The sequence below is a fragment of the Tenrec ecaudatus genome, chromosome 10 (genome assembly GCF_050624435.1).
Source record: "Tenrec ecaudatus isolate mTenEca1 chromosome 10, mTenEca1.hap1, whole genome shotgun sequence".
NCBI lineage: Eukaryota > Metazoa > Chordata > Mammalia > Afrosoricida > Tenrecidae > Tenrec > Tenrec ecaudatus.
In genome coordinates this window covers 79,284,476-79,297,353 of record NC_134539.1, presented here as the reverse complement: position 1 = coordinate 79,297,353, position 12,878 = coordinate 79,284,476, and the positions used below count along the sequence as shown (strand labels likewise).

Genomic DNA, 12,878 nt, shown 5'->3' with positions numbered 1-12,878 from the left:
TAGGGATCTGCTTCTGTAGCCCCACTGGTTTATTCTAGTGCCCCCCAGGAGGCTATATCCCTAACTGGTACCAAACCCAAAACCCAACCCAGCCCACTGCCATGGATCGATGCCAACTCACAGTGGCCTCAAAGGACATGGTGGACGTGGACATGTCCCAGTGAGTTTCCAAGACCGTAAGCTTCACGGAAGTAGAACACCTTGTCTTTCTCCCCAGTTTGGGATGCAAAATGGAATCAAGTGATGTTCACTTAGGGGGTACGGGAGGAACACAGTCCCCGCTGTGGGTAAGGCTGGGCGGCGACTTGGAACTGGGCTGTGTCAAGATCATCTTTTGGTAAAAGGAAATAGAGGAAAGAGCTAGGAGGCAAAGTATAAATACAGTCTAAATACAGGCATGTACATATGTAAATATATTTACATATGACAATGGGGAAATAAATCTATGTGCAGATATTTATAGGGTTAGTATTAAGGTAACAGATGGACATTGGGCCTCTACTCAAGTACTCCCTCAATGCAAGAAAACTTTGTTCTAATAACCTGGCATTCCATGATGCTCACCTTCCCGGACATGATCGCTGAAGACAAATGGGTAAGTAAGCAAATGTGGTGAAGAAAGCTGATGGTGCCCGGTTATCAAAAGATATAGCATCTGGGGTCTTAAAGCCTTGAAGGTAAACAAGCGGCCATCTAGCTCAGAAGCAACAAAGCCCACATGGAAGAAGCACACCAGCCTATGTGATCACGAGGTGTCCAAGGGATCAGTTATCAGACATTAAAGAACAAAAAATCTTATCATTGTGAATGAGGGGGAGTGCAGAGTGGGGCCCCAAAGCCCATCTGTAGACAACTGGACATCACCTTACAGAAGGGTCGCAAGAAGGAGACAAGCCAGTCAGGGTGCAGTACAGCATAGATGAAACATACAATTTTCCTCTAGTTCTTAAATGCTTCCTCCTCCCCCACTATCATGATCCCAATTCTACCTTACAAATCTGGCTAGACCAGAGGATGTGCACTTGTACAGATAGGAACTGGAAACACAGGGAATCCAGGACAGATGATCCCTTCAGGACCAGTGGTGAGAACAGCCATACCAGGAGGGGAAGGGGAAGATGGGGTAGAGAGGGGAACCTATCACAAGGATCTACATATAACCCCCTCCTGGGGGATGGACAACAGAAAAGTGGGTGAAGGGAGATGCTGGACAGTGTAAGATATGACAAAATAGTAATAACAATTTGTAAATTATCAAGGGTTCATGAGAGAGAGGGAGCGGAGAGGGAGGGGAAAATGAGCTGATACCAAAGGCTCAAGTAGAGAGCAACTGTTTTGAGAATGATGATGGCAACAAATGCACAAATGTGCTTGACACGATGGGTGGATGGATTGTGATGAGTTGTATGAGCCCCCAATAAAATGATTAAAAAAAAAAACCAACCAAAAGACAAAGAAAGTAAATGTCAAGAAGAGAATGAGGGCAACCTATGTACAAACATGCCTGATTCAATTGATGTATGGATTGTGATAAGAATTGAACGAGCCCCCAATAAGATGATTTTTTTTTAAAATCATCTTTTGTAACAGAGGGGTGCCTACACACATCACAGGATTTACAGGCCTGACCTTTGTCCACAGCCTGGTGCTGAGCTGCTGCTATGCCTACTAGGTGGTGTCAGGCTGCAGAAGACCGGCCCCTCCTGCTCAGGGAGCTGCTCAGCGCTGCGCCCACACCGCCCCTGCGCCCGTGAGCGGCTCGGGCACCCACCGCTCACCCCGCCCCCGGATATTCTCGCCCAGGGAGGGAGGCGCGGCGGAGGCCAGGGCCAGCAGCTGCTGCGGCCTTCCGGCCGGCGGGCACAGTTCATGTTCCCTGCGTCATTCAGGGCTGCGCCACCGGACGCAGATCTCCGGCCAGCACCGCCAAGGTCCCGGGGAAGGGGGTGGGGCGACGGCGAGCCCCGCCTCCACGCCCCCACCCCCGCCTCGAGGGCGCGTGGAGGGTCCAGCGCCGCCGCCGCCTTGGCCCTGTGTTTGCACTGGCCGGCGCCCTCCCTGCCAGGGGATTTCCGTGCCGGCTTGTGCAGTCTGGGTCCCTGCCCCCATCCTCTGTGGCTCTGTGTGTCTCCCTCCCTGACCCCCTCTTTTCCCCTGGTCTGTGGGCCTCTTGGAGAAGCATCCTCCGTGTGTCTGTTTGTCCCTCTCCTCCTTTCCAAGTCTTTCTTCCGTGTCTCTCCCTGGCTTTGCTCTCCCTGTGCCCTCCTGTCTGGGGTCCGCTGCCTTCTCTTGCTGTTGGCATCTGGGGTGTTCTGTCGGCAGCCCGCGTCCTCCTCTCTGATGGCTAAGTAGTAGCATTTTTTTAGTGACTTTTCTCCATTGCAGGCTGTCGGTGCTGGTGAGCAGCAAACCTTACAGGTGGAGGAAAGTATCAAAGACAAAATTAAAACGTTTCCTTGCCCCACCTCCCAGCTATCAGGATAGACAGCACCTGGGTCTTCTCAACAGATTTTCAAAAACTTTTTCCAGGACAGCACCAAGATGGATTTCTGGAATGTCAGCGAGGCCCCTGCTCCCACTAGGCAAAAGGGCGCACACAGAAAGGATGGTCTTCGCCAGCTTTGCGTATTGACCCGATTTCCATCTCCTGATCTAAACGTCACACTAGGCCCTGTTGCCCTTTGGCTTCTTCCTGCACAGGCCGGGCCTGCAGGACACGGTCAGTGTCACCAGGGGTAGCAGACGCCCCGGGGTGGACGGCCCTGACCCGCAGAGGTGGACAGTGTTGGAGACGGGCACACTCACATAGGCCAGGTGGAGGGGGATCCCTGGAGCCTGCAGCCGCAGGAAGACGGCCTTCCTGACGCACAGGACCAGGAGCACCTCTCGGGTCATGGCGCTGTTTTGCTTGGGCGCTTGAAGCGTCAAATCCAGGTCTGACAGCTCCTAGGTTGAGAGAGGGAGAGAGGCAGACACACCTGGGTCACGCTGGCTGGGCCACCCAGCTTGTTAGCGGCTCCACTCGCAGCTCCCTGGGACTAACCCTGCCCTGCTTGTCCCTCTCAATGCCCCAGTCCCACAGCGCTGGTTCTCAGGGCAGCCCTTGTGAGGTGCTGTCATGGAGCCGGTCCCGACCCATAACGGCCCTGCGTGCCACAGAAGGACCCACGGCCCAGGCCCTCGCTCGCCCTCCTCACACATGCGCTTCTGTTTGAGCCACCATGTGCTGTTGCGGCTGCGGGGTCAGTCTATCTCCTGGAAGCTCTCCCTGGTTTTTTTGCAGGCCCGCTGTTACACCAAGCATGAGGTCCCTTTCCCAAGGACCAGTCCCTCCTGATCCCGTGCCCCAGAGCATCTGAGATGACGTCTCCCCATCCTCACGTATCTGCTGAACGAACGGGTCCGTCTCCACAAACGCAGAGATGGAAAGGGGATGAGCTGGAACAGCCAACGGTCAATCAAGGTGGGTGAGTTTTATGGCGCATTGGCTGTAGACTGACCGGGCCTGTGAGCACCCCGTGACCGAGAGAGTGTCCGGGGCCTTTTCTCTGTCTCTGTGCAGCTCTGCTGCTGGAACATCCCCTCCTCCATCACCCGTCAACCCCTGACAGGCTACCCCTTTGTGACAACGCCCCTTCCAGCCACTCCAAGATGTTTGTCCACAATTTCTCTGCCAGTGTTCAGCATTCCCATTTGCCTTACTATTTTTAAGTACTATTGTACCCATATTTTTCTTGGCACGATACCATAATTTTGATGTTTTGGGAGAATGTGGAATTAAAATCATTTATGTCTTGAGAAGTACCCACTGCACTATAAAAAAAATAAGTCACCAGTGGCTGTTATTGATAGGATTGTGTCTCTCGAAAAATTAAAAAAAGAAAAACGGAAAAGAAATAAATTTAAGTCCTAACCGTTGGTACCTGTGACTGTGACCTTGTTTGAATATAGGACCTTTGAAGATGTTCAGTCAATATGAGGTCCTGCAGGAGGAGGGCGGGTCCTAATCCAGTCCTTTTGAAAGAGAAGACACCCAGAGGCAGACCGAGGGAAGGAGGCTATGTGGCCAGGCAGGTGGAGTTGGAACAGACCCTGCCTCCATCGATGAGGGGGTTGTTTCTAAATAGGGACGTTTTACCAAACCATCAGGGAATATATATTCCCTCATTCACTCAGTCACTGCTGACTCGCAGCGACCCCCTGTGGGCTTCTGAGCCTGTAACTGTTTACGGGAGTAGAAAGCCCAGTCTTTCTCTCTACACGGTGCTAAATATATCTCACACAAAAGAAAAAGGGAGAATGCTTCCCAATGGCTTTCATAAAAGTAGAAGCCAATGGAATAAAAAATAGAGAGCAAAAGTTTGCCCAAAGTCTTTCTGGACCAATAGAATGCCAACAGGTGAATGCCACCCACGGGAGGACCCAGCTGAGGGCAAACACTTCACTGAGACACAGATTGTCCCTGCTTCCCAACAAAAATTTACACTTCTTCACAATGGATGGATGGATGGATTGTGATATGAATTGTACGAGCCCCCAATAAAATGATAAAAAAAAACAAACCACTTCTTTAGGGCCCGACAAAGACCACCTTCAGCGTGATTAGCAAACCAAACCCACTGCTATTGGCTCAATCCCGATTCACAACGACCCTACAGAACAGAGTAGACCTGCTCTATCATTTCCAGGGACAGCAGTCTCTTCTTTCTCCGTTGGGAAGGTAGATGAGTTTGAACCCACTGACACTACAGTTACCAGCCCAATTCCCCACCAGGGCGCCAAGGACAGGACTATTGAAGCATGAAGACCCAAACCGAAAAATTAAACTCCCTGCCACTGCACTGACTCCCACTCCTAGTGACGTTGTAGGACAGGGTCTACCCAGCAGGTCTGTGGGTTCAGAGACCATAGCTCTTCAGCTGGGTAGAAAGCCTCGTTTTCCTGCGACTGCTGATCCCGTGCCGGCAGCCCAACGTGTAATCCAGGCTGAGGAGAGTAGTGGAAAATTTTTGGAGTTCCCGTCAAATCATTTAGCCATTTCCCCACTGAAGTCACAGAGCCAGAGATTGCCTTCCAGTCTCTGGAAAATTCTGCCCACGAGTATTTCCGCTCCTCAGTGCAGACGCCATCACCACACGTTGTTTGAAGTGTGTGCTTTTGTTCTTTAAAAAATTATTATTAAAAAAAAAGAGCAAGTAAGATTTCATTTTTCAATGTTTCACATATATTTTTTTAGGTGTCAATGCACTACCCAGCTTGGTTATTTTTAAGTAGTCTTTATAATTACGTTCAACGGGGACAGCGTAGAACGATGTGCTTTTAAATTCCGTGTGTAAATTCATATTTTATTGTTTTCTAATATGCTTGTGAATTATGGTTTTTGAAGCAACTTTCATTAGTTCTCAGAAATCCTATGCATACGCAGTGCTGGTGGTGGTGTGAACCGCCTTTGAATTGTTTTTGACTTGCCTGACCTCTGACGGTGCGGAACTGCCCCCTACGGCTTCCCAGGCTTAAACCTATGCTTGAGGGGTGGGGGGCCTGGCCGCAGAGTGGGTACGTGTTGGGCTGCTAACTGCGAGATTAGCAGTTCAAAACCCCCAGTCACTCCTCGGGAGAAACACACTGCTTTCTACTCCTGTCGAATGACATCCTCAGAAACTCACAAGAGCAGCTCCACCCTGCCCTCTAGCGTGGCTAAGGATTGGCATCGACTCCTTGCTGGTGAGTTTAAGCTGCACCATGACCAGCCCTTTTCCCCACTGAGCCGCTGAGTGGGCTGGATCAAGCGGCCACATGCCACCAGGGCGCCTTATTTTTACATTATTTCTGGATTTAATACTGATGTTTTGGTAAAATATTTAACAATTACCTAAATATCAGAACCAACATTTTGATCTAGGACGGTGAATGCTCCTTAGGATTGACCAGAGCGAGTGGAGCCCCACCTCAGTGGGGTCCGGAGTGCCCGGGGTCCTGGAGAACGGGCCTGCGCAGCCTCCTTGCCCTCATCCCGTGACACGATTAGCTTGAGCCACATGACAGGGCTGCTTTTGCAAGTCAAACACAATGCGACATGGCTTCACCACGACTGACCACTCGGTATGTGCTGTAACTGGGTGAATTGGATCTCAATCAAGCTGCTAAGAAAACAGCAATCGAAGTTGTAATCAGTCACTTCACCTGTGCCAACTTCATCGGTGTGCGGCCCTGTGCAGAGCTATGTTGCATGCGTGGATCTCGCTCGTTAAGGCGGCGGGGGGGGGGGGGGTTGTCTCCTATTTACAGATGCAGAAATTGAGGCTCAGGGAGATGGGGTGCCTGTCTAGGACACCACTGAGTGGTAAAGTTCGGACCTCAATGCAGTAATAGCGCACGGACCCTGTCCTCTCTACGCTCCCCCCACCCCCACTCCCCAGAGGTCTCTGTTGAACTGTTTGTCCCCAGATGGGACTGGAGTGAACTGCAAGGCCCGTGGCCAGCGAAGAGACGGGCCCTATGGGTGGGTGGAGGTGGCCGGGCCACCGAAGACAAGGAGCACTCCCGGCCCTTGGTGGAGGCCCATCCACCATGAAGGGCCAGAGAGCAGCTGGGAGCCGGGGCTCTGAGCTGGGCGGCATGAACCCTGTTATACTGTTTCTCTGCAAGGGCCCCTATCCCTCTGCACCCCCATTTCCTCAGCTGTGAAATGGGGGGAAGAGAGGCTCTAGAAGCAATGGTAGGTGGGGCTCTAGCAGAGCAAGTTTAAACAGGCAGGAGCAGGGGCAGCGTCCAGTCCCACTGGAGGTCAGTCCTTCGGGACATCTGTCAGGACGCACAGCTCCCGGCTCTTCTCTCGAGGCCTGCAACCAAACCCACCATTCAGATGTCACCAAATCCAACCAAGAGAGATGGGAGTGGGGGTACGGGCGGAGGGCTAAAATCCAGAAAGGAGCCTTTACTGGCCAAGTTAGCAGCTCAGACACTCAGGGAGGCTGGAGCACTGGGCCCTTGGAGCTCTGGGGGCTGGCCGAAGGGCAGCCAGTTCTCAGAAAAACAATCCTCTGGGTTTCCACAGCAAACTTTCCATCCCCGTGGTCCTGACTCACCAACATAGTCACTCACACGCACACAGTTTCCTTCTTACTGCTAGGCCTGCGCCCCAAAGGCAAAGGGGGCTTCATTGCCCCCCATCCCAAAGCTTCCAGTCTTGCGAATGGGATCCTGGGAATTGAAGGTACCTAGTGGAGGTGGGCATGCCAGGCAGGCCAGCCAGCCAGCCAGCCCCTTGCCCTGAGCTTGGCCCCGTCCTGGTCTCCTTCCCAGGTAGGTGGGCGGGGGGGGGGGAGCAGGGGGAGCCCAAGTTTCTATTTTTGTGCCCGTGTTCCACAAATGCCATTGTTGGCCAAGCGGGTAGCGGGAGGAAGGGGGATTTCGGTGTGGAGGGCCCGAGTGCTAGGAGCCACTTATAGAAAGTCGCTTCCAGCAATTCTTCTAGGGCCTAGTCTCGGGGCGGCAAGCAGCCCCCACCCTCCCAGGGCCAGACCGGAGCCGGCCCGAGTGGAGCCAGTCTTCCCTCTGTCCATCCCAGCAGCCTCAGATGCTGCACACAGGCAGGACGGCAGGGCAAGGGGTCCAAACCAGACTGCCCTTGTGACCCTGGGCAGTCTCCTCCCCTCTTTGTGCCTTAGCCTCCTGATCTGGAAACTATGGGGTGGGGGGGGACAGGGGAGGGTTACCCAATAAGCAAAGTAGGCACAGACTGACTGGGGCTGATGTTTTAATCTGTAGTTTTAAAAAGAAAAAGTATGAAACGGTTCACTAAAGATAAGTAAGAAAAGGGAAAAAAATAGATTGGTAAGAAAGCACCGGCAAACCCGTGCTTATTTTGCTGACTTGGTATTCCGTCCCTGTCCCCCAAACTCACCGCCGGGAATCGATTCGGACTCCCTGCGACAGTGCCAAGCAGAACCGCCCTGGAGACGTCCGGGCTGGAACCCCTAACAGGAGTTGAAAGCCGCGTTCGTGGTCCTCCCAAGGAGGGCTGGTGTGCTAGGATTGGGGCTTTCATCACGGAGGCGTGGGTTCACGTCCCCGCATGGGAACCATGCCTGCCAGGACTTGGAAGTTTGCAAAGGGCTTTGGCTCTGTAGGAAGGTGCTGAGAGGTTAGGAGAGAGACACAGAGAGCGGCCCGGTGTGGCAACAGAATCTTTAGTGTGGGAGGAAAATGTGAAATCATTCCTATTGCTGTGCTCACTGGGCACCCTCCCCGGGGCCAAGTGGTGGACATTCAGTAAGATGCTTCCCAGAAACAGGCTGCCCAGTGCCCAGAGAAGCAGGTGGCTGTGTCGGTAAAACACAGCAATTTCCACTGAAGGACAGAATTGCCTGGGGCGGGGGATAGGCTACTTTCACTGTTCTATAAATTTCCAGGCTGTTTGCTTTGTACAGTTTGGTCATTGGGCCCGACTTCATCTTTAATTCAGGAGAAAAAGGAGACTTTCTACTCCCTTAAATATTGACAGCCTAGGAAACCCCCCAGAGCAGTCCCCTCTGTCCTGTAGGTCGCTGTGGGTTGGGGCTGAGTTTGGGGTTGGGTTTTGGGCTTCCTGGGCGGAGCCCCAGTGGAGTAACGGGTTATAGGCATCGGGCTGCTCCCCTCACGGTCACCAGCTGCTCTGTGGAACAAAGATGAGGTTTTCTACTCCTGCAGAGAGTTTTAGTCTTAGAAGCCCACGAGGGCAGCTCTACCCTGTCCTGCAGGTTGGATTCTACTCGATGGCAGAGACGGTGAGTTTTCGGTAGCACTAGGCTACCAAACCACTCACCGCAAGACGGGCAGTTCAACCCACCAGCTGCTCCCAGGGTCGAGACTGCCTGCTCCCATGAAGACTTACAGCCTCAGAAAGCCCCACTGAGAGCCGCTGGGAGCTTGAATCAACTTGATGGCAATGAGGTCTAAGTTGGTTTTCACTCCCTCCCACTCTCTCCTCGCCCAGTCTTCCCGAGGGGGCCCAGGCTCCGGAGATGGGGAGGAGGTCGCCAAGAGCGTGGGGCAGAGCTGACTTGGACAGGAGCACATCTGGTCATGGCATCCTGGTGGGCACCGTCCCTAGTGCTGGGGTTCCTCGTGGCCGGGGCAGGGGTGCAGTGCCAGAGGGGCAGAGAGGAGCCCTTTGCCATGTCACACTGTTGTCCACAGCCCCTCTGTCCAGACTGGCCGCCTCTGTCTGTCTAGGCGTGGGTGGGGTGTTGGCGGCTCCCCCCAATTTCCCTCAGAGCAGGCTGAATCAGTGGTTGCCCCAGCTCTGCGAAGCTGACCTGCTGAGGTTTACTGGGGGAGGGGGAGGAGGGGGCAAGGATCAGAGCCCTGGCTTGACAGGAATCTCTGAGACACCCTGCCGGTTTCCTGTCTCTGTGGGTCAGGATGTGACCCTGGGCCCCCTCCCGGAATCCAGGCTCCTGCCTGCCCTTCGGGGACCCATCGAGATAGAGCCCCTGTCCGGCGGCCCCCTCCTCTGTCTGCAAACCTCCCCAACACACACACAGGACTCTGAATCTTTTGCCCAAGACTTGGCTGCCACAGCCCCTCTGCCACCACCCACAGGAAATCGGAGGATTTGAGGTCACTGGGATGAGCGGGAAAGCGGTTTCTCTGCTGCCAGGGTTGGCAGAAGGCGGCCATAGGGCGGGAGTTGAGCCAGCCCCACGCCACCCCCACATCTTTCCCCCATTGCCAGCCCTGCTTTCCCTCTCAGTGGCCCTTCCTGGAAAGCCCTTCCCCCCTCTGCCTGCTATTGAGCACTGAGAGCCTCTTCCTGCACACCCAGTGCTCCCCGCACACCCAGTGCTTGCTTGGGTGCCTCTGCTGCAGGGAGCCAGGAGTGGCTGTCCTATTACCGCTTCAGCCCTCACACTGGCCTGTCCAAACCAGGCTGGCTGGGCAGGGAGCAGGAACCTGGTAAGGGCTGATTGGGGTGACTGCCTGGGGAGGAAGGTGTCTCTCAGAGAAATCTGGGGGCTTCAGTGGTCACAGCAGTCGGGACAAGGGAGATCACAGGCTCAACCCTTTTGTTCAGTAGGCTGGGAGAATAACCTGGTGGGGGGCGGGGGAACTGGCTCTGTCTTGCACAATCCCACACCTTGCATCAGGCAGTGACCACCCTGGGGTGGGTTTTGGTTGGCCCCTCTGAAAATGGCCCCTGCCCCATCTGCCTGAGCCAAATCAAACTCACTGCCATTGAGTCGATTCTGACTCATGGTGGGCGACCCTACAGGACAGGATGGAGCCGCCCCTGTGAGTTTCTGAAACGGCAACTCTTGACAGGAGTAGAAATTCCCGTCTTTCTCCCATGGAGCACCTGGTGGTTTTGAACTGTTGACCTTGTGGGTAGCAGCCAAATGCATCACCCCTGTGCATCTATACACTGGTGATTATCTCTGAGGATGGAATTCGTCAGTCCACGGGGACCCGGAGCCCAGAGACTGCTCTCGTGTGCGGCCTGGGCTCCCAGGGTGGGCTGCACTATCCCACCACAGTCTCGGGGCAAGCCCAGGAGATAGACACTATTCTCACACCATTTTCCCAGCATAGAATCTGGGGCTCAGTGGAGTGGCTCCTCCTGGCGATGTCCACGGAGGAGCCCAAATCTGGATCTTTGGTTCCGGAGTTTCTGGTCTTGGCCCGGCAGCAGTGCCCGTGTTCATTGATTCGTAATCTCATCGGTCCAACCAGCACCTTAGCCTGTGCCAGGTGATAGGGAAGACTTGAAGACCCCGGGATTCTTAGACAAAAAATGTGTCTTTCCGAGAGCGGGAGGAGCAGCTGTTATGTGGGCACCCCGGTGACAGGTGGGCATGGGACTCTACAACTCTCTCCACCCCCTCCTCAAACAAATGTCCTTAGCAGTCCTGGATCTTGAAGGCTGGCTCCTTGGATCGGAAGTTGGATGCTCTGGTCCGTGGACTGAGCTATCCAGAAAGGCAGAGGGTGACACAGATTCAGTGGTCGTGGAGTGAGGGACGGTGATGTAAAAAATGTGTAAAAAATGTGACGGTGATGTAAAAAAACCAAAAAAATGTGCCAACCTCCAATAGGAGAATTCTACATGCTGATGGGATCTGACTTTCTGAAGCCATATGGGCCAGAGGAGGCCCTGCAACTGCTCCCCTGAGATAATCCTTTAAACCGAAAACACCCCCTAAAGCCTTGGTTTGGTCCAGCAGTAACAGACCAAAACCACACTCATTGCTAGAGTCTGTTCTGACTCGGCAACCCTGCAGGACAGAGCAGAACTGGGCCTGTGGGTTTCTGCGTCTGTAACTCATTAGGGCATTAGAGAGCCTCTTCTTCCTCTGAGAAGCGGGTGGCTTCAAACCTTAAACCTTGTGGTTAGCAGCCCAGCCTGTAACTACCGCACTGCCAGGCCCCTTACATCAAACAATAAGAAACAAACCACTTGCTGCCACTGAGTCAATGCTGGCACATAGCCAGCCTGGGAGACAGGGTAGAACTCCCTCTGTGAGATTCCTAGAATGTTAACTCTCCCCGGGTGGGCGGGCGGGCACAGAAAGCCCCATCTTTCTCCCATGGAGCAGAGGGTGGTTTCGAATTGCTGGCCTTCACTCTAGGTAGCAGCCCAACGAGTAACTGCTATGTCAGTCAGGGCTTCTTATGTCTGACAGTAGTTTAGCTTGGTTAGTAGACAACGTCTTCGCTGAGCATTGTGTTTGTTCAAAGCATAGACAGCCACAACGTGGGAGGCAAGCTCGGAAACCTTGGAGGCAAGGAGTCAGTCGGTGCTGACGGCGGAGGACCCGGTCAGCAACGGAGGCAGGAGCATCTGCACGGCTCGAATGCCTTCCCTGTCACGGACTTGGATGTGGGCACTGCTGCGTCAGTGCGCACTCTCGGTGTGTGCTCGTATTTGCAATAACAACAAAAGGAAAAAATGTTGTTAACGGCACCCAGCTATGCCTCTGCCTAAAGCCCATTGCCAGTGGTCCAGGATAAAGATCCCGCTCAGTAAATGGAGGAGTGGGGCTCTCCCATCGTTCCAGCCCTAGGGAGCTACAAGCTCCTGCCAACCCTGCGGAGGCCCCTGCCCCTACCTCTGTGTAGACCGTGTCCTAGGCTCTTCCACGCAGCCCCCTTCTCTTCCCATAATAACGGCTGGGTCCCTGCTGTCCTTGCAGGTGTTGCTTGCTCTAGTTCTAACCCCAGACCCAGAGAAGCCGGAGTGCCCCGCCAGCTGCCCCCACCCCAACCCCAGGTGCATTTGTACCCTGGATCCTGGCTGCCTGCACACCTGTCCCGGGGTAGGTGCCACGCCTCTCTGTGTGCTTGGGCCAGCTGTTGAAAAATGAGGGTGGGTGGTCCCAGCCCCAACAAAGGAGGCAGAGGGACCAGAGCATCAGAAAGAGACAGTGAACTTCCTGAGGGGAACTGTGTATTTCACAGCATTACCAAATGTGAAAGAAAGGAAGATGCCCGTGGAAACCACTGAGCATGTGTTTGGCGCTATCTGCAGTTTGAGGTTATCAAGGTCTACAGTCCTCCGAGTCGGCAGGGCGGTGGGGAGCAAGGCCCCCCGATATTGGTGGTCTGGGCACCTTCTTATCACCGCACAAACGTAGGGCAGTTTAACAGTTTTGAAGACAGGCTGACCTCAAAGCTACCCTGAGCCAACGCCACGCTGAGCTGTGCGGCCTCCAGCCTGGGCCAGCCAGATCCCACGTGAACTCTGAGATTCTCTGTGGGGCCGGGGGACAGCCTGGCTCTGGGGTTCTCAGGGATCTGGTTATCATTATGGCCTGTCTTGGCCAGCCTCAGTTTCCCTCCTTCACAATGATGATAGACACTGCCAAGTGGCCCTTGGGAGGCGTCACGTGATTCCC

General features: G+C 54.0%; 1 protein-coding gene across 1 annotated transcript in view; it reads right to left on the bottom strand.

The window, feature by feature from the left end:
* The window catches only part of ENG (endoglin), a 33,361-nt gene that overhangs the window by 9,026 nt on the left and 11,457 nt on the right, over window positions 1–12,878 (bottom strand). The window contains 1 exon segment of the mRNA XM_075560748.1: window positions 2,806–2,946. Coding sequence (XP_075416863.1) covers window positions 2,806–2,946 — 141 coding nt within the window.